At 43.2% G+C, this 26,002-nt stretch overlaps 1 protein-coding gene across 1 annotated transcript; it reads right to left on the bottom strand.

Annotated features, from left to right (window-relative positions):
- CGAS (cyclic GMP-AMP synthase) lies at positions 1-25,152 on the bottom strand. The gene is made up of 5 exons (XM_006089352.3): positions 23,935-25,152; positions 14,392-14,611; positions 9,625-9,867; positions 2,199-2,301; positions 1-459 (listed from the first exon to the last, which is right to left on the bottom strand). Exons 1-5 carry the CDS (start codon positions 25,084-25,086, stop codon positions 111-113), a joined length of 2,067 nt encoding a protein of 688 aa, XP_006089414.1. The 5' UTR covers positions 25,087-25,152; the 3' UTR covers positions 1-110.
- Between the last annotated feature and the right edge of the window lie 850 nt (positions 25,153-26,002).

Consider the following 26,002-nt stretch of genomic DNA (forward strand, 5'->3'; position numbering starts at 1 on the left):
AGTAGCTGGGTGGAGGGGGACAAAAGGGAAGAAAATGGGGGACATCAGTAATACTCTCAACAATAAAAATAAGTTAAATATATATAATTGATGTATATTTTTATATATTTTCAAAATTCACCAAAAATTGGAAATCTATTGTTTCTTTCATATTCAATTTCTTTTGTCAGAAATTCTTTACTTATCCTGTCAATTTTATCTCGAGAGAATAGATTGGCTTTAGGAATAAAAAAATTCTCAAGATTTTCTGACTTGAGGCAATAAAGAAAGTATTCCAGACATCTATCAAAGCAGAACTCCAGGTTGTCTCGCCACTGACTGTCATCTGGGTTCTGGGCACATACGTGAAAGAAGGCAGTTTTCACGTGGTAAGAACAGAATTTACCCAATTCCTTTCGGTCTTCAAACTTTTCTTTCAATTTTTCTAAAAGATATTTCATTAGTTTTAAACAACATTTCCTGTTGAATAAAAAAGAAAACCATTTATTTTTACTTACTTACAACCTGCTTCATTCCACAAAGAGCTTTAGGTATCTTACAGGAAGATACAATAAACAATACAGATACTATAATACATATAAAGACACAAAGATAAAGCATATAAATATAATCTAGTCACTCTATTTTTTCATATATATGTTTTGAAGTTTCAAAAACATATTTTTTCTTCCTGCTTCACCATTCCTAGCTGAAATATTTTATTTTATCAGGATTAATTCAACTATAAAACTAGCAGATATTTGTATTATTCATCCAATGACTTGATAGACTATAAATATTTACATTATTCATCCAATTATTTCATAGTTGACAAAATGTAATGTTTTTTTAAAATATTTAGCTTTACCAGCAATATCAGCAATATATTTTTCTCAACATTGGTTTCAAAGCCTGTACATGAAGCTTTAAAGAACCTCCTGGGTCCACATGTTGGACATTCTTGTTTTGACCTTTTAACTTTTGTGACCCTTATACTGGGCAACTTTAGAAACTCAAATGAACAATTCTTTTCCAATCTCACTTTTTAAAAACAATATATTTGTTTTATTGAATTCAGAGAGGAAGGGAGAGGGAGAGATAGAAACATCAATGATGAGAGAGAATCACTGATCGGCTGCCTCCTGCACGCCCCCTACTGGGGATCAAGCGTGCAACCGGGCATGTGCCCTCAACTGGAATCAAACCCAGGACCCTTCAATTGGCAGGCTGACGTTCTAGCCTCTAAGCCAAACCAGCTAGGGCCTCACTTTTCTTATGGTGTGTATGCTACCAAAAAAAGAATTACCCATTTTTAGTTGTTTCAAATTTAGCCAGTCAGTCCTGGCTTTCAACGCAGCCAAACTATCTCAAAGCAGCACCAGTATCAAAAAGATTGGTTTGGCTCAGTGGATAGAGCATCAGCCTGAGGACTCAAGGGTTCCAGGTTCGATTCTGGTCAAGGGCATGTAGCTTGGTTGCAGGCACATCCCGGGTAGGAGGTGTGCAGGAGGCAGCTGATCGATGTTTCTCTCTCATCAATGTTTCTAACTCTATCTCTCTCCCTTCCTCTCTGTAAAAAATCAATAAAATACATTAAAAAAAAAAAAAGATTGATCCTCTGGCACCTTCCCATTATGTGACAATAATATTCATTACCTTGAAGCAACCAGAATACTAAGACACAACCAGTGGCTAATGGCTAATCATGGCTAATGTCCTTTCTGTCCTACTTCTTTTTTTTTTTTAATATTTTATTGATTTTTTTATAGAGAAGAAGGGAGAGGAATAGAGAGTTAGAAACATCAATGAGAGAGATCGATCAGCTGCCTCCTGCACGTCCCCTACTGGGGATGTGCCCGCAACCAAGGTACATGCCCTTGACCGGAATCGAACCTGGGACCCTTCAGTCCCCAGGCCAACGCTCTATCCACTGAGCCAAACCGGTTCGGCTCTGTCCTACTTCTTGTTCTGTCCTACTTTATACATCCATCTGATCCAAGTTCAGGACTATGGTCCCTGGCCTTGCCTTCTGACAACACTCTTCCCTTGGTCCCTTGGATCTGGCTTCCCTAGTTTCATGCTCACTCTCTAGATAATATTCCAGGTCAGCCCAGCCATGTGCTGCCCCTAGGACTCAACCCAGTAATGACCATCGTTAGGTCTGATCTATGGAGTCCATTAAAAAAATAAACATTCCACCATAGAAATAAGAAAGTTACCTGTAACATTTCACTCCATTACTTTCACAGCATGTTTTTTCTTTTCCATGATTTTTCAAAATGTCCTTTTCAATGTGAGAGAAGGATAGCCGCCATGTTTCTTCTTAATTTCCAAAAGAAAAATAAAGAAGTAATTTACCCAAAGTGCCTACATATAAACAATACAATATTGAAACGATTTCCTTCATTAAACTATCATTCTGAAAAATTTCTAGGGAGATATAGACCCAAAGAAATGAACATATGATGTAATTACATATTAAAAGAAGTCATTTGAAGCAAACAATGGACCAAAATAGGAAAACATTGGAGCGGAGGGATGGAGCAGGTTGCTTACTATAGTTAGCCATGTAAGCTGTACATATTGCTAAATTCAGTTTGTTAATATATTGTTTCAATAACAATGTGAATTAATTGATTAAAAAAATTGCATACCATTCTTACAAGTTTGGTATTCATGTAAAATGAATTAGGGAACATTTCTATTCCCTGTGAGAGTTTAATTAAGAATAGATTTCTCCCCTTCCCGCAAGTTTTAGCACGGCTAGCTCTTTTAAGTTTTGGCTATCCTATTATATAGTTGGTTTTATACCAGGAATGCATCATTGATTTATAATTTAAAAATCAATCAATATAATCTGTCACATTAACAGAATTGAGGAGAAACATGATCTCAAAAAACCCAGAATATGTGGGTAATGAAATTTAACATTCATTCATCAGTTTTTGAAAAAATGTTTTTATTGATTTCAGAGAGGAAGGGAGAGGGAGAGAGAAATATCAATGATGAGAGAGAATCATTGATTGGCTGCCTCCTCCAGGCCAAGGGGATCGAGTCTGCAAACCCAGGCATGTGCCCTTGACCAGAATCAAACCTGCGACGCTTCAATCTGCAGGTCAATACTCTATCCACTGAGCCAAACCGGCCATGGCTGATTCATCATTTTTTTAAAAAGCTTCAGCAATTTAAATTTGGCTGTCAACTTGATCTGATGAAAGACAGATTTTAAAAAGGGCTTCTGCCATGTGAAGACACAGAGAGGAGAGGAAACCAAGATGGCGGCATAGGTAAACACCGGAGTTTGCTGCCTCGAACAACCACTTCAAAAATACAACTAATAGACGGAACGGACATCACCCAGAACCAGAGGAAGGCTGGCTGAGGAGAGATTCTTCAACTAGAAGGAAAGAGAACAGCATACCGAGGCTCAGAGGAGGCGCAGTGTGGAAAATACAAAGGTACGGAGGTGCGTGGATCGGGCTGGTGGCTGAGGGCACGGTTGTCGTTTTCAATCGGGAGGGAGTCTCAGACTCTGAGCTCCAGATCCGGGCGAGTCTCTAGGGACTCAGACTCAAACGGGAGAAGCGGGATTGTCTGGCATCGGTTGGAACGTGAGGGCAGCTTTCTCTCCGAGGTTTGCAGCGGTTGCTGGGGTTCTGAGAAGCAGAGCCTCTGGGAACGGGACTGAGAGCAGCCATAACTGCTCCCTCCACCCGCCCTGTTGATCCCCTGCGACCCGCCCCGCCCAAGCCCTTCGCAGAGCCATTTGCCGGATAGCCTCAGGCAAAGGCTAGATTAGCACCTCTCCAGAGGACAGAAGTTTTCCCACTGCAGACACAGCTGATTCTCACAGCCAATTGGCCTGGAGGTCAAATCCCTCTAGTATTAACTACAACAATCAAGGCTTAACTACAACAAGACTGCGCACAAAGACCACTAGGGGGTGCACCAAGAAAGCGTAAAAAATGCAGAGACAAAGAAACAGGACAAAACTATCAAGGGAGGATACTGAGTTCAGAACCACACTTTTAAGGTCTCTCAAGAATTGTCTAGAAGCCGCCGATAAACTTATTGAGATCTACAAGAAATCTAATGAGACCCTCGATGCTGTGATAAAGAACCAACTAGAAATTAAGCATACACGGACTGAAATAAAGAATATTATACCCAACAGCAGACCAGAGGAGTGCAAGAATCAAGTCAAAGATTTGAAATTCGAAGAAGCAAAAAACACCCAACCGGAAAAGCAAAATGAAAAAAGAACCCGAAAATACGAAGATAGTGTAAGGAGCCTCTGGGACAGCTTCAAACGCAACAACATCCGAATTATAGGGGTGCCAGAAGATGAGAGAGAGCAAGATACTGAAAACCTATTTGAAGAAATAATGACAGAAAACTTCCCCCACCTGGTCAAAGAAATAGACTTACAGGTCCAGGAAGCACAGAGAACCTCAAACAAAAGGAATCCAAAGAGGACCACACCAAGACACATCATAATTTAAAATGCCAAGAGCAAAAGACAAAGAGAGAATCTGAAAAGCAGCAAGAGAAAGAAACCCAGTTACCTATAAGGAGTACCCATACGACTGTCAGCTGATTTCTCAACAGAAACTTGCAGGCCAGAAGGGAGTGGCAAGGAATATTCAAAGTGGATGATGCCAAGGAACTAACACCAGATTACTTTATTCAGCAAAGCTATCATCAGATTTGAAGGTCAGATAAAGAGCTTCACAGATAAGGAAAAGCTAAAGGAGTTCATCCCCCCCAAACCAGTATTATATGAAATGCTGAAAGGTATCCTTTAAGAAGAGGAAGAAGAAGAAAAAGGTAAAGATACAAATTATGAACAACAAATACACATCTATCAACAAGTGAATCTAAGAATCAAGTGAATAAATAATCTGAGGAACAGAATGAACTGTTGATTATAATAGAATCAGGGACATAGAAAAAGAATGGACTGACTATTCTTGGAGGGGGGAAGGGGTGTGGGAGATGCGGGAAGAGACTGGACAAAAATCGTGCACCTATGGATGAGGACAGTGGGTGGGGAGTGAGGGCGGAGGGTGGGGTGGGAGCTGGAAGGAGGGGAGTTATGGGGGGAAAAAAGAGGAACAAATGTAATAATCTGAACAATAAAGATTTAATTAAAAAAATAAAAAATAAAAAGGACACAGCAACATGATAATATAAGGTAAAAAGCTTAGGTTTTTCCCTTGAAATTAGTTAGGCAAATGTCTGCTATCCCTATTTCTGTTCAACATGCACTGGCTATCCTAGCAAGCATATAAGGGGTCTGGCACTGGAAAGAGAGGAACAAAGCTATCATTACTGATAGATAATACAACTATGTAGGAAGAAAATAGAAAAGAAGCTAGGTGACAGATATGTATGAGTTTAGTAAATTCTACTTTCCTATTGGTTTTAAAATTTTCAGACTAAAAACTTACAATTGCCTATGAGTAAATCTAACAAAAGATATATAAAACTTCTGTGGAGAAAACTCTACAATCTTACTAAGAAGTATTAGAGGAAATCTAAATAAATGGAGATATGCACTTATCCATGAATTGGAAAACTCATTATAAATATATCAAGTCTTCCAAATTTTATCTATGGATTCAATGTACTCTCAATCAATATTCAAAAAAATGCTTTGGTAGAACTTGACAAGATGATATGAAAATTTTCATGAAAATACAAGGGGTCAAGAATATCTAAAACACTCATGAAGAAGGACAAAGTGGGAGAACTTACCCTACCAAATATCAAGACTTATAAAGACACATTATGTATGACAATATAGTACAGTGCAAGGGTAGACAAAGATTTTGGTGGAACAGAATAAAGAGTGTAGTAATAGGTGTATAATATATGGACAGTGGATATGTGGAAAAGGTGGTACTGAGCTAGGTATGCTCATTGCTATATAAATCCACTTATGACAGCCATTTATGCCATTCTGGAAAAGGCAAAACAATAGAGATGGTAAACTATAGAGATTAGTGGTTGCCAGAAGTTTGGAATGGGAAGGGCTGAATAAGTGAAGAAGGGACATTTTAGAGCAGTGAAACTATTATTAAGGGTAGAAACATGATACAATGCATTTGTCAAAACCAGTAGAATTTTATAGCACAAAGAGTGAGTCTTAATATATGTAAACTGTTAAAAAATCATTTAGGAGGTCAAGGGATCCTAGAAATAATGCAGACTGTGAAAAAGGACTCCAACTGCATTACAAATGTGTAAAACAACCTTTCTGAAAGGGGGGGGAGCAAAAGGTGTGGACCTAAATTACACTGAGTGGCCAGATTATTATGACCACCCCACCAGTACAAAGAAGTGAATTAGTTATGCAAATAATAATAATAAAACCTTGAGAGTATTTGCTTAGGAAGTTTTCAATATTCAGTATTTTTGGAAGTGTCAATGAAGTACTGATGGGGTGGTCATAATAATCTGGCCGGTCATAATAATTTGGCCACTCAGTGTACTTTGGAAATGGGGTATGTAAGACTGAAGGCAAAAGAAACTGTCCATTAGCTCTGTACTCTAGTTGGTAACTGTTTCCCATAGAGGAGTGGCTTTGCAGTTGTGAAATAATGATATTAGTATGTGCACACTAGAACTATACAATCAAGGATATCGGTGGCAGATATGAGAGTCAGGTTTTTCACTGTTGGAATGAGAGGCTACAGATAGCAAGGAAAGAAAGAATGATCCAGGTGATAATGGATTATAATTAGAGACAGTATAAACTCATGAATAACTTAACATATACAACAGGTAGTTACATATAAAAATATCTTATGTAATAAAAGGCAAATATGTAAATTGTCCCATTGACCACCAGGAGTTCGACTGGGAGTTTGACCAGGGGGTGGGGCAGGCTGGCCTGACCCCACCCAAGCATGAATTCGTGCACCGGGCCTCTAGTTTATAGATATGTGTATATACCAGGGTTAGTACACGTACTTACCTATATTCCCTTGTTTCTCCAGCTGGGAGGGTTGACACCCTCATAAAAGAGCACACATACACATAGCACCTAGATTGTGGTTTCTAGTACATTTTCCAATAAAAGAAACCAAAGCTCCTTTGAGAAATGGTGGATTCTAGGACTGATGCATGAAATATACCAGATGAGCCTAGAACACCTTGTAGAGCCAGAAAGTGAGTTAGTGATGAAGACAAACAAAATCCCCACAATTATGGGAGATGTCCAAAGGACACAGAACCAACTCAAAGAGCTCCTAAAGCCAAAGCTGGAACAAATGAAGCAATAAGATTAATAAAGTGTTATTGGATTACAGCCCAAATCTCCCATGCAGAATAATTCCAAAAAATCTGAGTACAAATACTCTGCTCTTGCCCAGCTGGTGTGGCTCAGTGGTTGAGCTTCCACCTATGAACCAGAAGGTCATTGTTTGATTCCCAGTCAGGGCACATGCCCAGATTGCAAGCTCTATTCCCAGTGAGGGGCGTGCAGGAGACAGCCGATCAATGATTCTGACTCATTATTAATGTTTCTGTCCCCTCTCCCTTCCTCTCTGAAATCAATAAAAAAATTTAAAAAAATACACTGCTCTTAAAGAGGTGGCATAACTCCCCACTCCTTAAATGTGAGCTGTGCACAGTGACCTCCTTCCAAATAGTCCAGTATGAAAAGGGGGAAATGAGTAACAGTGGAGAAATTGACAAGTACTACCTCAGCCAGGTGATCAAGGTCAACATCAGCAGTGCTAGGTCATGTTCATGGCATGTATCCTTAAAATGATGCAACGAAAATGGCACTTTAGCTCTCTGGTCTCCCTGTCCAAAACTCAGAACTCCAGTCTAGTCATAAAATAAACATCAGCCCTAACCGGTTTGGCTCAGTGGATGGAGCGTCGGCCTGCGGACTCAAGGGTCCCAGGTTCGATTCTGGTCAAGGGCATGTACCTTGGTTGCGGGCACATCCCCAGTAGGAGGTGTGCAGGAGGCAGCTGATTGATGTTTCTAACTATCCCTCTCCCTTCCTCTCTGTAAAAAAAAAAATCAATAAAATTTAAATAAATAAATAAAAAGGTAAAAAATTAAGGCCACTTATTTTTTAAAAAAAAAAAGAAAAAGAAAAACATCAGGTACATGCCAGATGAGGGACATTCTACAAAATAATTAACTAGTATTCCTCAAAACTGTCAAGGTCATCAAAAACAAGGGAAGACTGAGAAACTGTTAAGGAGTCCTGGCTGGTGTGGCTCAGTTGTCAGAGTGTTGGCCTGTGTACCGAAGGGTCACAGGTTCAGTTCCTGGTCAAGGACACGTACCTGGGTTAAAGGTTCGATCCCTGGCCCCAGTTAGGGTGCATGCGGGAGACAATCAATTGATGTATCTCTCTCACATTGATCTCTCTCTCTCTCCCCCTCCCTCCCTTCACTCTTTCTAAAAATCAATGGAAAAAATATTCTTGGCTGAGGATTAACAACAACAAAAAAGAGGAGCCTAAGGAGACATGATGACTAAATGTAATGTGGTGTCCTAGATGAGATCCTGAAACAGGAAAAGGACATGGGTAAAAATTAAGGAAATGTGAATAAAGTATTATTTAGAGAGGCTTGGTAACTAGTCCAAAATCTCAGTTAAGAGTAGAAGCCTTAGGATCCAGAACCAGAGAGCAGTCTGACTCTGAGGCCAGTACTGCCTTTCTTTATTAACAGCAAACCTGGCAAGTGTGGCTCAGTGGTTGAGCATCGACCTATGAACCAGGAGGTCACAGTTCTTTCCCTGGTCAGGGCACATGCCCGGGTTGCAGGCTTGATCCCCAGAAGGGGTTGTGCAGGAGGCAGCCAATCAATGATTCTCTCTCATCACTGATGTTTCTATATCTCTCTCCCTCTCCCTTACTCTCTAAAATCAATAAAAATATCCTATATAATAAAAGTCTAAGCATGCAAATTGTCCCCTCGGGAGTTTGACCGACCGGGAGTTCGACTGCCCACTATGACATGATGTTTGCTGACCATCAGGGGGCGGCACAGAACAAAAGAAGGCCATGGCCAGCAGCCCGCAACTGGGGAAAGGAAGGCCCTGATCACCGGGGCCTTGATCACCGACCAGGCCTAGGAACCCTACCCATGCATGATTTCATGCACCAGGCCTCTAGTTGTTTTTTTTTTAATTTAAAAAATATATATATATTTTATTGATTTTTTACGGAGAGGTAGGGAGAGGGATAGAGAGTTAGAAACATTGATGAGAGAGAAACATCAATCAGCTGCCTCCTGCACATCCCCCACTGGGGATGTGCCCACAACCAAGGTACATGCCCTTGACCAGAATCGAACCTGGGACCCTTCAGTCCACAGACCAGCGCTCTATCCACTGAGCCAAACTGGCTAGGGCTAGGCCTCTAGTTTTTTAAATAAAAAAGGTAGCATTCAAATGTGGGCTACTAGACATTTTAAAGCTGAGTATTTGATGTTACTACTACAACTATGCCGTTTTCAATTCCATCACTCATCAAACTCCCATCTTGTACTGGTAGCCTATTGAGCCTGATGACTCTTGAAATGCCAACAGCAGTCGTCGAACTTTTACTACCCTTGTATATAACATTAACAACTCTCTTATATGTTCTTAAATTAACCTTCACATTTAAGATACCTTGAAAACCATTTCCTTCCCTTGCAGGCTTAGGTACCAGGTAAAATGGCTGTAGTCTTAGGTTTTTCTTTACTTTTCTTCCAAGCCAATTTTCAATGGGCATGCCATTCTGGGTGCTCAGTGGCCAGCTGCTTTGTACTTTCAAAGCCAAGATTATATCCACAGATATTTCTTTAGGTGTTTTAATAAGAAGTGTTACAGCAGGACATCCTCTCTTTTTCTTCTCCACAATGATATCTGTATCTGTTTAAACATGTAAAAGGGAAAAAAAGGGTTTAGCAATCTAATTTTCTTGAAAATATAGGGAAAATAGCATAACTATAGTTGGATATCTAGAGAGTATTAAGGTGAAAATTAGTTCTAAAGCAGAAACTGACCCCACAACACAAAATGTTTTACTCGTTTAGCCAATATTCATTGATAATGTATTATGGCGGGACAGTACTGTCAAAATCTGTCTAGCATGATGATGAGGAGCCCCTAAAAATTGGGGTTTGGGAGTGCTTTGGTTAGACTTTCATTTAAATTGATGAATAGCAATTTGGAGAGAAGCCTGGAAAAGAGGGCAGATGAGCGGCAGAAGCAACCCATGTTCACTGCAGTGTTACTCACGATAGCCAATATATGGAAACAATCTCAGAGTCCATTGACAGATGAGTGGATAAAAAAAAAAATTGTGGTATGGCCCTAGCTGGCTTGGTTTAGTGGATAGAGTGTCAGCCTGTGGACTGAGGGTTCTGGGTTCAATTCCGGTCAAGGGCACATGCCCGAGTTGTGGGCCCGATCCCCAGTGTGGAGTGTGAAGGAGGCAGCCGATCAAAGATTCTCTCTCCATTTTTTTAAAATATATTTTATTGATTTTTTACAGAGAGGAAGGGAGAGAGATAGAGAGTTAGAAACATCGATGAGAGAGAAACATCGATCAGCCGCCTCCTGCACATCTCCTACTAGGGATGTGCCCGCAACCCAGGTACATGCCCTTGACCGGAATCGAACCTGGGACCTTTGAGTCCGCAGGCCGGCGCTCTATCCAATGAGCCAAACCGGTTTCGGCGATGATTCTCTCTCATCATTGATGTTCTATCTCTCTCTCTCCCTCTTCCTTCCTCTCTGAAATCAATAAAAATATACTTAAAAAGAAATTGTGGTATGTACAGGCACACGTTGGAGATATTGTGGCTTCAGTCCCAGACCACTGCAATAATAAAGTGAATATTGCAATAAAACAGGTCACACAAATTGTATGGTTTCCCAGTGCATATAAAAATTATGTTTACATTATGTTGTAGTCTATTAAATGTGCTCTTGCATTATGTCTAAAAAACAATGTAAATACCTTAATTAAAAGTATTTTATTGCTAAAAAATGCTAAAGCATCATCTGAGCATGTCGGAAAAATAGCACCAACAGACTCACTCAACACAGGGCTGCCACATACCATCAATTCGTAAAAAACGCATTATCTGTGAAGTGAAACGAACTGAAGCGCGATAAGATGAGGTATGCCTGTATATGAATGGAATATTATTCAATCTTTACAAAGAAAGAAATCCTGTCATTTGTGACAACATGCGTGAACCTGGAGAAAATAAACCAGATACAGGAAAGCAAATGCTGCATGACCTCACTTCTATGTGAAATCTAAAAAAGCAGAAGACAACAGAAGAAGAGAGTAGAATGGTGGTTACCAGAGGTGAGGAGGTGAGGAGGTGAGGGAAATGGGAGATATTGGTCACAGGGAACAAAGTTGCAGTTAGGTAGAGTGAGTCTAGACATCTAGTGTACAGCATGATGACTGTCATTAATACTACCACACTGACGACTAGAAACAGTACAATATTAAGTATTATGCTAAGAGAGTAGATTTCAGGTACTCTAACCATACACACAAAAAAGGGTAACTATGTGAGATATGTTAATTATCTTGACTGTGGAAGTCATTTTACTATGTATATGTGTATCAAAGCATCTTAAATATATACAATTTTCATTTTTTCAAAGACACAGGCAGCAGAAGTGAGAGCAATTAAAGAGGTTAAAAACCAGAGAACTGGTAGATGGACTGAACCAGCAAGATAAGGAAGAAGGTACAAGTTCTGGGATGCCATCCAGAAACTTAGCCTAGGAATTGATTAATGTTGATTCCATTCTTCTATAGAGAGCAGCAGTCACCAACCGGTGGTCCGAGGACCACTGGTGGTCCGTGGGGTCCGAAAGGTTGGCGACCGCTGATATAGAGTAAGCAGGAGGAAGAAGGGTTGAGCTGAAATGAACTTCATTTTAGACACACTGAGCTCTATGTGCCTATGGGACACCCAAGTGGAGATAGCCACTGGGCAAGTAGCTATGGTGGTCAGAAATTCGGGAAACACTTCCAGATGAGAGATACTGGCTTTGGGGTTTAGGGGTGTATAAGCAGTAAAGACTACTCCCAGATAAGACTTCTGGAAGGGACCACAGTGAGAAAGAATGCCAAGGAGAAAATCCTAGAGAACACTCTCATTTTCTTATCAAATCTGCAAACCTCCCCCAATCTTACCCATTTTATCCTTCTTCCTCTTATTACCACCGAGGAAATGTCCATTCACCTTTCCAAGGCCACCCCTGGACCTGCCTCTGGATCCTCACTTGCTCAAGACCTCGCTCTTTCAATTGTTCCCTCTCTTGCATCACTGGACTCCCCCTCCCTGCTGGATCATTCCTCTCCACATACAAAGGGTTCCAGTGTCCTTCATTCTAAAATATACCTCTCTTTTGGCCCTAAATCAGCTTCCTCCCCATACTTACCCATATTTCTTCTTCCTTTGCAGCCAAAATTTTCCAGAATGGCCTACACATGCTGTCTCTACTGCATCCCTGCCCCTTTTTTCTTGTGTGTTCATAATCTCTCTGAAACTGCTAAGTCAAAGTTAACAACAATCCCCACAAAACCACGGACCAAATCAAATGGTTTTTGGATGTCAGCAGCATTGTAAACACTGACCACTGCTCCTGTGAAACCACTCATAGTCTCCTTTCATTCCTTCTCTTCTCCCCAACTTCTAATGGGATCCTCGTCTTACCACTCTACTTAACATTGTAATTTCCCCCATCCTATTCCTAACACTCCAGATCCCTCTCACTTTGCTAGCCTTTTCCCCATAGAACTTACTACTTTCTAGTATACAATATAATTATATTTTCTATTTGTCATTAATTGCATATCTGCTCTTACATAATTATAAGGTACAGAAGGGTGAGGGTCTTCATCTATTTGTTCATGAACGTATCCCAAACATCTAGACCATCTGTCACATTAGATACTCAATGAATATTGATTAAATTAATGAATAAGTTCCTCTGCACTCTCTGTCAAAGGGTTGGCTATATGTTGACATGTAGCCAAATGTGTCCCCCGAACTCCAAACCCATATCCAACTATGTACTTGGCACATTCAGTTTAACACATCACAGGGATATCTAACTTAAGATATCCAAAGCCAAACTCTTCATTCATTCCCCAAAGTGTTCCTCTTCTGTCCTTCCAATCTTAGTAAATGGCACAATTTACACAGGTGCTCAATCCAGAAACCTGGGAGCCTTCTTCAATTCCATCCTCTCTCTCACCCCTATACATACTGTACTCCAGAAGCAAGCACTGCTACAGCTTGGGTGTGTCTGCTTCTCTCCCACTTCACCACCATCTTTTCATTTGAACTATTAAAATATTTTCCTTTCTAATCTTCTTACTTGCTTTCTTATAATATCTTCTCCAAAGAAGCCAGAGTAAACATTTAAAAATATAAAGCTATCCCAGCCAGTGTGGCTTAGCAGCTGAGATCGACCCAGGAACCAAGGGGTCACGGATTTGAGGCACAATCAGGACATGTGCAGGAGGTAGCCAATGGATGATGTTTCTCTCCCATGGATGTTTCTATCTCTCTATCCTTCTCCCTTCCTCGCTCTCAAAAAATCAATAACATATTTTTTAAACATACAAAGGGAATCACTACTTTGTAATTAAAACCTGGCTTCTCAATGAACATAAAATAAAATCTGAACCTTTCCAAGTCCTTGAAGAATCTGGTCTGTGGTCACCTCTTAAACTACACTTCCTGTTCCTCTTTCCTTTCATTGTTCACATGGGCCTCTTGTAGTTCCTTGGGCTTGCCAAGCTCTTTTCTGCCTCAGAGCCTTGCTCCACCACTTCAATTGCTACCCCTTCTCCCAGTTCATTCCCGTCAGAGCATTCACTACAATTTGTTTCCAAGATCCAAGCTTCAAGAGGGGATTCCATTATTTTATTCAACCACACATGCCCAGTGGCACAGGCAGCAGTTCAGTGAATATTCAATGGAAACCGAAATAGAGCCAATCAACAGTTAAAAAGAATACCAAATGCCGAAACCGGTTTGGCTCAGTGGATAGAGCGTCGGCCTGTGGACTGAAAGGTCCCAGGTTTGATTCCGGTCGAGGGCATGTACCTGGGTTGCGGGCACATCCCCAATAGGAGATGTGCAGGAGGCAGCTGATCGATGTTTCTCTCTCATCGATGTTTCTAACTCTCTATCTCTCTCCCTTCCTCCCTGTAAAAAATCAATAAAATATATTTTTAAAAAAAGAATACCAAGAAAATGTAGTAGAATAACATCAAGTGCAAAGAGTTGTTTCTGGGAGGTAGTGGTCAACAGTGTGCTGTAGGAGGTCAAGAAAGATCAGGAGAGGAATATACATGGGCAATTAGTAGGTATGATTAGAACTTTAAGGATTAAAACTCAAAAATCTTACCTTGAATGTTTTTAATTTCTTTCTTAATGAGATCCCTAAACTTGGACAGCATCTTAGAAGCTGATAATCTTTCCCCTACTAAAAACTGATTCAGAGGATTTCCTTGGGGGTTTCTTTTGAACTTCACAAAGTAATGAGCACCACTGTCACAATATTCTTCTAGCTGAATTCTGGGGACGTCCAGTTTAAACATAACGTCAAATTCATTAGGAGCAGAAACCTAAGAAAAAGTAAAAACAACAGTGAAATGTTTGCTTAGGAATATTTTCCAAGCAACTGCAATTTTTTTCTTAAAAGTTCCACCTAAAACCCTATCTTTAAAAACAAGACTTGCCGAAACCGGTTTGGCTCAGTGGATAGAGCGTCAGCCTGTGGACTGAGAGGTCCCAGGTTCGATTCTGGTCAAGGGCACGTACCTGGGTTGCGGGCACATCCCCGGTGGGGGATGTGCAAGAGGCAGCTGATCGATGTTTCTCTCTCATCGATGTTTCTAACTCTCTCTATCTCTCTCCCTTCATCTCTGTGAAAAATCAATAAAATATATTTTTTAAAAAACTTAAAAAAAAATAAAAATAAAAAATAAAAACAAGACTCCTAGTATTTATACCCTCTGGGATTAGGACCAGTGGAGTTGGGAAAGTATTATTGGTTTTAGTTTATGGTTTCTATACTCATTTTTTTTCTTTTTTTTTTAATTAAATCTTTATTGTTCAGATTACATTTGTTCCTCTTCCCCCCCCTAACTCCCCTCCTTCCAGTTCCCGCCCCACCCTCCGCCCTCACTCCCCACCCACTGTCCTCATCCATAGGTGCACGATTTTTGTCCAGTCTCTTCCCGCATCTCCCATTCCCTTCCCCCCACCCCCCCGAGAATAGTCAGTCCATTCCCTTTCTATGTCCCTGATTCATTATAATCACCAGTTCATTCTGTACATCAGATTATTTATTCACTTGATTCTTAGATTCACTTGTTGATAGATGCATGTTTGTTGTTCACAATTTGTATCTTTACCTTTTTCTTCTTCCTCTTCTTAAAGGATACCTTTCAGCATTTCGTATAATACTGGTTTAGTGGTGATGAACTCCTTTAGCTTTTCCTTATCTGTGAAGCTCTTTATCTGACCTTCAATTCTGAATGATAGCTTTGCTGGATAAAGTAATCTTGGTTGTAGGTTCTTGGTATTCAGCACTTTGAATATTTCTTGCCATTCCCTTCTGGCCTGCAAAGTTTCTGTTGAGAAATCAGCTGACAGTCGTATGGGTATTCCCATGTAGGTAATTGAGTCTCTTTCTCTTGCTGCTTTTAAGATTCTCTCTTTGTCTTTCGCTCTTGGCATTTTAATGATGATGTGTCTTGGTGTGGTCCTCTTTGGATTCCTTTTGTTTGGGGTTCTCTGCGCTTCTTGGACCTGTAAATCCATTTCTTTCACCAGGTGGGGGAAGTTTTCTGCCATTATTTCTTCAAATAGGTTTTCAATATCTTGCTGTCTCTCATCTTCTGGCACCCCTATTATTCTGATGTTTGTACGCTTGAAGCTGTCCCAAAGACTCCTTACACTATCTTCGTATTTTCGGATTCTTTTTTCATTTTGCTTTTCCGGTTGGGTGTTTTTTGCTTCTTCGCATTTCAAATCTTTGACTTGATTCTTGTGCTCCTCTGGTCTGCTATTGGGTGTCTGTATAATATTCTTTATTTCAGTCAGTGTATGCTTAATTTCTAGTTGGTTCTTTATCACAGCATCGAGGGTCTCATTAGATTTCGTGAGGCTCTCATCAAGTTTATTGGCAGCTTCTAGCACATTATTGCAAGCCCTCAAAATTGCGTTTTTTAGCTCTATATCCTCCATTTCTGTCATGTTTTTTTTGTCTCCGCATCTTTTATGCTTTCTTGGTGCACCCCCTTGTGGTGTTTGTGCGCAGTCTTGTTCTAGTTAAGCCTTAATTGTTGTAGTTAATACTAGAGGGATTTGACCACCAGGCCGACTGGCTGTGAGAATCAGCTGTGTGGAAGACTTCTGTCCTCTGGGGAGGTGCTAATCTAGCCTTTGCCTGAGGCGATCCGGCAAATGGCTCTGCGCAGGGCTTGGGCGGGGCGGGCTCAACAGGGCGGGCAGAGGGAGCAGTTATGGCTGCTCTCAGTCTGCCCCCAGGGGCTCTGCCTCTCTGTCCCAGCAACCGCTGCAAACCTCGGAGGGACCGTAGCCAGACAGTCCCGCTTCTCCCGTTTGAGTCTGGGTCCCTAGAGACTCGCCCGGATCTGGAGCTCAGAGTCTGAGACTCACTCCCGACTGAAAACGACAACCGCACCCTCAGCCACCACCCCGCTTTGCGCACACACCTCGGTACCTTTATATTTTCCACACTGCGCCTCCTCTGAGCCTCGTATTGCTGTTGTCTTTGCTTCTAGTTGAAGAGTCTCTCCTCAGCCAGCCTTCCTGTGGTTCTGGTTGATGTCCGTTCCGTCTTTTAGTTGTATTTTTTAAGTGGTTGTTTGGGCAGCAGTCTCCGGTGTTTACCTATGCCGCCATCTTCGATTCTCCCCTATACTCATTTTTTTAACCAAAATATATATATATGGGATTTCTATACTTAAAACACTTTTGCCTAACCGGTTTGGCTCAGTGGATAGAGCGTCGGCCTGCGGACTGAAGGGTCCCAGGTTCGATTCCGGCCAAGGGCATATACCTTGGTTGCAGGCACATCCCCAGTAGGGGATGTGCAGGAGGCAGCTGATTGATGTTTCTCTCTCATCGATGTTTCTAACTCTCTATCCCTCTCCCTTCTTCTCTGTAAAAAAGCAATAAAATATATTTTTTAAAAAACACTTTTATTAATTTAAAAATATTTTTTATTGATATTTTTTTGGGAGGGGGAGAGAGAAATGTTCATGTGAGAATGAAACATGACCGGATGCATCCGGCACACCCCGTACCTGGGTTCAAGCCCACAATTTGAACATACTAGTATGTCAGGATGGGATATGGAACTGGCAACCTTTTGGTGCACAGGATCCACACCCAACCGAGCCACACTGGCCAGGATTATTAAATCAATTTTATTTTATTTTTAAATATATTTTTATTGAAAGAGAGAGAGAGAGAGAGAGAGAGAGAGAGAGAGAGAGAGAGAGAAACATCAGTGATGAGAGAGAATCATTGATCAACTGCCTCCTTCGCACAGCCCACAACTTGGGCATTTGCCCTGACTGGGAATCCAACTGAGACCTCCTGGTTTATAGGTCATTGCTCAACCACTGAGCCATGCTGATCAGGCTTAAAATAATTTTAAATCATATTATGTGCCCTGGCCAGTTTGACTCAGTGGGTAGAATGTCAGCCTTCGGACCAAAGTGTCCTGGGTTCGATTTCTGTCAAGGGCACATACCTCACTCGGTTGCAGGCTCCTCCCCTGCTGGGCCCTGGTCAGGGTTCATACAGGAGGCAACCTATTGATGTGTTTCTCTCACATTGATATGTCTCTCTGTCTTTCCCCTCTCTCTTCTACTCTCCCTAAAATTCAATGGAAAAATATCCACGGGTGAGTGAGCATTAACAACAGCAAAAATATATCATGTAAGCTTTTAAAATCTGTACCAGGTTTACTCTAAGTTTAAAGCTTCATAAAATTAAAGACCTGGAAGGAGCTACCTTTCACATCACAAGATACACATTGCAGCCACCCTACTGTTACAATTTTGAGATCATTGTATGCTCTCAAAAATGTGTGTATTCACCTACTGGCTAGTTGCACAAGGGTTATCTCATATCTACTGGTCACCCAAATGAGTGTGAGCTCCAAGTTATGTACAATAATAGTGTCTTAGAAGCATTTGTAGAAGCTTCAAAGAACCTTTTCCATTCTCATAATAACTAAAGCAATTATAATAAATGCTTGTTTTTACTATATTAAAAATGCTTTTACCTAGTTAGGATAAGCTGCAGGTGCAGCTATTGGACTGCACTGTTCAACACGGTACTTTGCAGCCATATGTCTACTGACCACATGAAATGTGTCTAGTCCAAACTTAGATGTATTGTACTGTGTACTTAACTGTCCTCCCCAAATTCAGATATTGAAGCCCTAATCCCCAATGTGTCTGTACTTAGAAAAAGGACTTTTAGGAGGTAATTAAGGTTAAATGGGATCATGAGGGTGTGGTTCTAATCTGACAGGATTGGTGACTGTAAAAAGAGGAAGAGAGAAAGATTGCATTCTCTCTGTGTACATATACCAAAGAACACAGTGAGGACACTGGGGACTATAACTATAAATCTTCCAGACAGAAAATCAACAAGGAAACAGCAGCCTTACATGACACATTAGACCAGATGGATTTAATTGATATCTTCTGAGCATTTCACCCCAAAGCAGCAGAATATACATTTTTTTCAAGTGCATTTGGAACGTTTTCTAGTATATCCCACATATTAGGCCATACAACAGCAAGAATAAATTTTTAAAGATTGAAAAAGATGCTATTAAGCATCTTCTTCAACCACAATGGTATGAAACTAGACAACAATTATAAGAAAAAACTGAAAAAACACACAAACACATGGAAGTTAAATAACATGCTACTAAACAATGAATGGTTAACAATGAGATCAAGGAAGAAACCAAAAGATACCTTGAGACAAATGAAAACATAATGACCCCAATGACCCAAAATCTATGGGACATAGCAAGTTCAGTCCTAAGAGGGAAATTCATAGCAATATAGGCCTACCGCAAGAAAAAAAAAACAATAAAAAATCTCAAATAAACAATCTAACCTTACACACCTAAAGAAACTAGAAAAATAACAACAAACAGCCCAAGTGAATAGAAGGAAGGAAATAATAAAGGTCAGAGTGGCAATAAACAAAGTAGAGTATTAAAACACAGTATAAAGAATCACTGAAACCAAGAGCTGGTTCTTTGAAAAGATAAACAAGATGGATAAACCTTTAACCAAACTCATCAAGAAAAAAAGTAAGCCCGCTGGTATGCTCAGTGGTTGAGCTATGACCCATGAACCAGGAGGTCGAGGTTGGATTCCTGGTCAGGGCACATGCCCCAGTTGTAGGCTCGATCCCCAGTAGGGAGCATGCAGGAGGCAACCAATCAAGATTCTCTCTCATAATTGATGTTTCTATCCCTCTCTCTCCCTTCCTCTCTCTGTAATCAATAAAAACATATATTTTTAAAAAAAGAAAAGAGGACTAATGTGAATAAAATAAAATAAAACAAGAAAAGTGAAAATTGACATCATAGAAAAACAAAGGAGTATAAGAAAATACCACGAACAACTATATGCCAACAAATTGGATCATTTTAAAGAAATGGATAAATGCCTCGAAACATACAATCTTCCAAGACTAAATCAAGAAACTGAAAATATGCAGAGACCAATTACTACCAATAAAATCAAATCAGTACTCAAAAAACTGCCAACAAACAAAAGTCCTGTACCTATGGCTTCACAGGTGAATGTTACCAAACATTCAAAGAAGAATTAACACCTATCCTTTTTAAAAAATATATATATATTTTATTGATTTTTTTACAGAGAGTAAGGGAGAGAGATAGAGAGTTAGAAACATCAATGAGAGAGAAACATGGATCAGCTGCCTCCTGCACACTCCCTACTGGGGATGTGCCCGCAACCAAGGTACATGCCCTTGACCAGAATCGAACCTGGGACCCTTGAGTCCACAGGCCAACGCTCTATCCACTGAGCCAAACCGGTTAGGACTAACACCTATCCTTATCAAACTATTCCAAAAAATTCAAGAGGAAGGAAGGTTCCCAAGCTCATTTTATGAGGTAACCATTACCCTCATTTCCAAAACAGACAAGGACATTGCACACACACAAATATAGGCCAATATCCCTGATGAACATAGATATAAAACTCAACAAAATATTAGCAAACCAGCCTTAGTCGGTTTGGCTCAGTGGATAGAGGGTTGGCCTGTGGACTGAAGGGTCAAAGGTTTGATTCCGGTCAAGGGCACATACCAGTAAGAGGCAGGCAGGAGGCAGCCAATCAATGATTCTCTCATCATTGATGTTTCTATCTCTCTCCCTCTACCTTCCTCTCTGAAATCAATGTTTCTATCTCTCTCCCTCTCCCTTCCTCTCTGAAATCAATAAAAATAAAAATCAATAAAAAAATTATATATATATATATATATATATATATATATATATATATACACACTAGAAGGGCTGTGCACAAAAATTTTGTGCACTGGCAGGGAAGGGGGGTCCCTCAGCCCAACCTATGCCCTCTCACGGATCACGCTGCCGCTCGCCCTGCCTGCCCTGCCCAAGACACGGCAGGTCCGGATCCCGCGCTGGGGCGGACAGCAGCTCTAATCATGCTCCTGCTTGCCCCGCCAGCCCCACCCACCCCGCCCAAGACACTGCAGGCCTGGATCCCACCCTGGGGCGGACAGCAGCTCTGATCATACTGCCCCTCACCCCGCCAGCCCCACCAACCCCGCCCAAGACACGGCAGGCCCGATCCCACGCTGGGGCAGACAGCAGCTTGGATCACGCTGCCGCTCCCACCCCCGACCCCCCGCTTGCCCCACCCACCCCGCCCATCCCACCCAAGACATGGCAGGCCAGGATCTCGCCTTGGGCGGTGCAGCGGGATCTGCCTGCAGTATGCAAATCAGCCACCATTTTGTTGGCAGTTAATTTGCATATCTCGCTGATTAGCCAATGGAAGGCATAGCGGAGGTACGGTTAATTTCAATCTTTGTCTATTATTAGATAGGATACACACCCACACACACACACACACACACACACACACACACACACACACTAGGGGCCCGGTGCATGAAATTCGTGCACTGGGGAGAGGTGTCCCTCAGCCCAGCCTGCCCCCTCTCACATACTGGGAGCCCTCAGGGGATGTCCTACTGACGGCTTAGGCCCGCTCCCTGCTCCCCTTGGGGAGTGGGCCTAAGCCGCAGTCTGGCCTCCCTTTGTGGTAGGCAACCAGGCTGATTAGGGGAAGGCACCAGCCCCATCACCCCGCTGCTGCAGCCACTGCCAGTCACCGCAGCCACCAAGGTGTTTTCATCAACACTGATACCAGTCCCTTCACCATGAAAAAATGACAGCTTTCTTTAGGCATTTTCAAGATGTCTTTCATAGAATATGACATTTATTATTCTTTTTTTTATCCTTACCTGAGGATATGTTTCCATTGATTTTTAGAGAATGTGGAAGAGAAAGGGAAAGACAGAGAGAAACATCAAAGTGAGAGGAACACTTTGATTGGTTGCCTCCTGCATGAGCGCTGACCTGGGCCCCAGCCAGGGAAGAGCCTGCAACCTAGGTACATGCCCTTGGTCAGAATTGAACCCAGACCCTGCGGTAGGCAGGCCGAGGCATTATCTACTGAGCCAAACTGGCTAGTGCAGGATATGATATTTCTTAGCCCCTCCAGCAGCAGACCTTCGTTTTTTTCTCTAGGAGTGAGGTGGAAAAACCCTAGATCACCTTCTTGGATTCTTATTATCCAAGTTACTAAGAATATTACCAGTGGCATACAGGGAGCTTAGCCAATGAGCGGTCAGAAAAGGTGTTTCCTCTGTAGTCCATACCGATCCCCGGCTCGGCCCCTGCCCAGGCCTAAGGCCTTAGGCTGGATGTTAGGCCTGGGCAGGGGACCCCCAGCCTGCTCAGATAGCAAGCTCCGCCCCTGCCCAGGCCAGAGGAGCGTTAGGCCTGGGCAGGGGACCTCCAGCCCGCTCTGATCGCAGGCTCCACCCCTGCCCAGGCCTCAGGCTTTGGCCGGGCATTAGGCCTAGGCAGGGGACCTCCAGCACTGGGCGATCGCCGGCTATGCCCCGGCCCAGGCCTCAGGCTTCTGGCCGGGAAATTAGGCCTGGGCAGGGGACCCCCAGCCTGCTCCGATCACCTACCCAGGCCTCAGGCCTCTGACTGGGGCTAGGCCTGGGCAGGGGACCCCAGGCCACTCTGATTGCCTGCCCAGGCCTAAGGCCTCTGGCCCAGACCTTGGGCCTGGGCAGGGGACCCCAGCCCACTCCAATGGCCCGCTCTGCCCCTGCCCAGGCCTCAGGCCTCTGGCCAGGATGTTAGGCCTGGGCAGGGGACCCCCAGCCCCGGGTGATTGCCAGCTCCGCCCCTTCCCAGGCCTCAGGCCTCTGACCGGGCATTAGGCCTAGGCAGGGGACCCCCAGCCCACTCTGATGGCCCGCTCCGCCCTTGCCCAGGCCTCAGGCTTCTGACCAGGGTGATTGCCAGCTCCACCTCCCCGGGTGGCGTCTGGCGCTGCCCGCCCCACCTGCAGTATGCAAATTTAACAGCCATCTTTGTTGGGTCAATTTACATGCTCTTCTGATTGGCTGGTGGGAATAGCGAAGGTACGGTCAATTAGCATCTTTGTCTTTTATTAGTGTGTGTATATATATATATATATATATATATATATATATATATGCAAACCAAATTCAGCAATATATTAAAAAGATCATACACCATGATCAAGTGGTATTTATTCCTAGGATACAAGGTTGGTTTAATATCTACAAATCAATTATTATGATATACCATGTGATAAGCAAAATGAAGGATAAAAACCATATGACCATATCAAAAGATGCAGAAATGCATTTGACAAAATACAGCATCCATTTATGATAAAACTCAACAAAGTGGCAATAAAGGGAACATACCTCAACTTAATAAAAGCCCATATATGACAAACACACAGCTAACATCATACTCAACAGGGGAAAGGTAAAAGCATTTTCTTTAAGATCAAGAATACAACAAGGTGGTCCACTTTCATCACTGCCACTGATCAGGAAACAAACTCCAGTCAGAAACCTGCTCCTAAACCTTCCATTTATACTGGAATGATGGCTTTAATGACAACCACCCACAGACAAATGGAGCTGTGGAATACACTTAAAAATAGTTCCATCTGATGTGTATTTAGGAAGAATGCTTTTTAGTACCTGTAGGAGATTTTCTCTTAATTTATTTTTAACATCATTCACTGGGAGCTTCCCATAACACCTAAATAAGAAGTTGAGAGAAAGAGTGGGTTCGCAGGGGCTGGAGAGAGAGACTGAAAATATTTTTCTTTTGCAGTACAAAAATCCTCATAGAAAAAAGTTTCTTAGATACATTAATTTTGTGGATATTTCGCAGATCACACTCCTAATCATCCAAGTCATAATCTGACCAGAAATTACCAAGTATAACACTGTTGGAGAAACACAGTGCAGGTCTGCTTACATGAATGAATCTATACATTTGAATTCCCCCCCCAAAATGGTGTCTTCACAGTGGCTGGCAATCAATATAGGTTGGCTCCATGTTCCTTGGATGTAGTGATGAATAAACGAAAGAACAAAGGTATGTCGTTTTAATTAGAACGTAAGAACTAGTCTGAGTTTCTTACAACGTAAAGTGAGGAACCATAGGAGATGGGGAATATCGGGGAGGTTAGAGGAGGGGTGAGGAAGCCCGGCGCGCGCCTAGGGCACGGGAGGGCAGGCGATTAGCACTCACCTTCACGTGCTCGTAGTAGCTCCCAGTGGGAAGCAACTCGACACCTTTAAACTCGGACCAGCCGCTCTTCAGTCCTCGTAGCAGGTGGCCCACGACCCTGTTTACAACCTCCGCGGCTTCTGAGATTTCTGCGCGACGTAGCTTCAACTTATCCAGCACCGCCCCGAGCTTCCAGACGCCGGGCACCGCGTCCCTCCGGCCCAGACTAGAGGCTGGAACCAGCGGATCCTGGCCGGCGTCCTCCGTTGGCCTGGACGGAGGTCTCCGCTCCCCAGCGGAGCGCGCGGATCCAGCCCTAGGAAGGGGCGACTCCGGGGCTGCGGGAGGCTCTGGCCCCTCGGCCAGAATGGCCTGTCCGTTCAAGATGTCCTCGGCGCTCAGAGGAGCCTTCTTGGTGCATGCACCTCCTTTTCGGCGAGATCCAGCCCTGGGAAGGGGCGACTCCGGCTCCTGGGCCAGACCCGCCTGACCGTTCAAGGCGTCCTGGGCGCTCAGGGGCGCCGTCTTGGCACATGCACTCCCTTTTCGGCGAGATCCAGCTCTGGGAAGGGGCGACTCCGGAGCCGCGGGAGGCTCCGGCCCCTCGGCCAGATCCGTGTGCCCGTCCACCGCGTCACGGCTCAGAGGCGCCTTCTTGGCAAATGCACTCCCTTTTCGGCGAGATCCAGCTCTGGGAAGGGGCGACTCCGGCTCCTGGGCCAGATCCGTGTGCCCGTTCAAGGCGTCCTGGGCGCTCAGAGGCGCCGTCTTGGCACATGCACTCCCTTTTCGGCGAGATCCAGCTCTGGGACGGGGCGGCTCCGGAGCCGCGGGAGACTCCTGCGCCTTGGCCAGATCCGTGTGCCCGTTCACCGCGTCACCGCTCAGAGGGGCCTTCTCGGTGCGCGCACCCCGCGCGCGGACCTGCGGTCTCTCCCGGGAGCCCGGGGGGCTCTTCTTCCGCTGGTTCCCCGACGCTCTAGTGGAGCTGCAATTCTGCTCGTGGGGCCTGACAGCTTTGGGGACAACCGGACACTCGATGGGCTTCGTCTGGCTGGGCTTCGTCGACGAGGGTTTCGTCGGGGCGCCCTTCGCACTCTGCGCCAAAATCTTGGAGGTGGCGGCTCCCGCCTTCGAAGCTGTCCGCGTCGCCTTTCCGCTCCGAGGATCCATGGCTGGCGCTCTCTGCTCCTGGAAAATAGACTCGGCTTCGCGAAAGGGCCGCGGTTAGAGGAACCTGCAGTCTCGGCCAGTGAGTGGAAATGAAACTTAAATCTTGAAGTCTGGCGGGAAGGCAGCGGCGCGGTGAGGAAACACGCGCAGGAAATATGACCCCACGCGGGAGGGCAGCCTGGGAGCCACGCCCCGCCCCGCCCCGCCACCACAGGGTGGCCCGGGTCCTGGAGAGGCTAATGTTCTCCTGCTCCAAGGCAAAAAGCTAACCTGAGAGAAGCTGCAAACACCCTCGGCAGTACTGACAGCCCGACGCATTTGCTGGCATGCCACCTAAAAGAATTGTGGAAAACTACAAGCTTTCTCGCCTATTGAAGTTCACAAACTTTTTCAATGTTAGTTTAAATAAGGTACTTTTTAAAATTAATGTGAAATAGTAAATGTTCATCTTTTACAAGATTGGAAGAGCTTAAGATTACTGTAATTGTAAAAAAAAATATTTATTTTTAATTGTTTCTTTTTTGGCTGGGTGCAGTGAAGTTTTTAAAAATATTTTCTTTTTTTTAATATGTTTTATTGATTTTTTTTACAGAGAGGAAGGGAGAGGGACAGAGCTAGAAACATCGATGAGAGAGAAGCCTCTATCAGCCGCCTCCTGCACACCCCCCACCGGGGACGTGCCTGCAACCAAGGTACATGCCCCTGACCAGAATTGAACCTGGGACCCCTCAGTCCGCAGGCTGACGCTCTATCCACTGAGCCAAACCGGTCATAATATTTTCTTTTTAAAAAATATATTTTATTGATTTTTTAAATATATTTTATTGATTTTTTACAGAGAGGAAGGGAGAGGGATAGAGAGTTAGAAACATCGATGAGAGAGAAACATCGATCAGCTGCCTCCTGCACACCTCCC

The sequence above is a fragment of the Myotis lucifugus genome, unplaced genomic scaffold (genome assembly GCF_000147115.1).
Source record: "Myotis lucifugus unplaced genomic scaffold, Myoluc2.0 scaffold_59, whole genome shotgun sequence".
NCBI lineage: Eukaryota > Metazoa > Chordata > Mammalia > Chiroptera > Vespertilionidae > Myotis > Myotis lucifugus.

What these genes read in the sequence shown, in the direction of transcription:
- CGAS (XM_006089352.3), bottom strand. Translation starts at nt 25,086, where the DNA reads ATGGATCCTCGGAGCGGAAAGGCGACGCGGACAGCTTCGAAGGCGGGA. An exon ending in GGAAGGAAATGGTTTTCAAG is followed by an intron (nt 2,302 to 9,624) that starts GTATCTTAAATG and finishes TTGGAAATTAAG; the next exon opens with AAGAAACATGGCGGCTATCC. An exon ending in AATGGAGTGAAATGTTACAG is followed by an intron (nt 460 to 2,198) that starts GTAACTTTCTTA and finishes TTTATTCAACAG; the next exon opens with GAAATGTTGTTTAAAACTAA.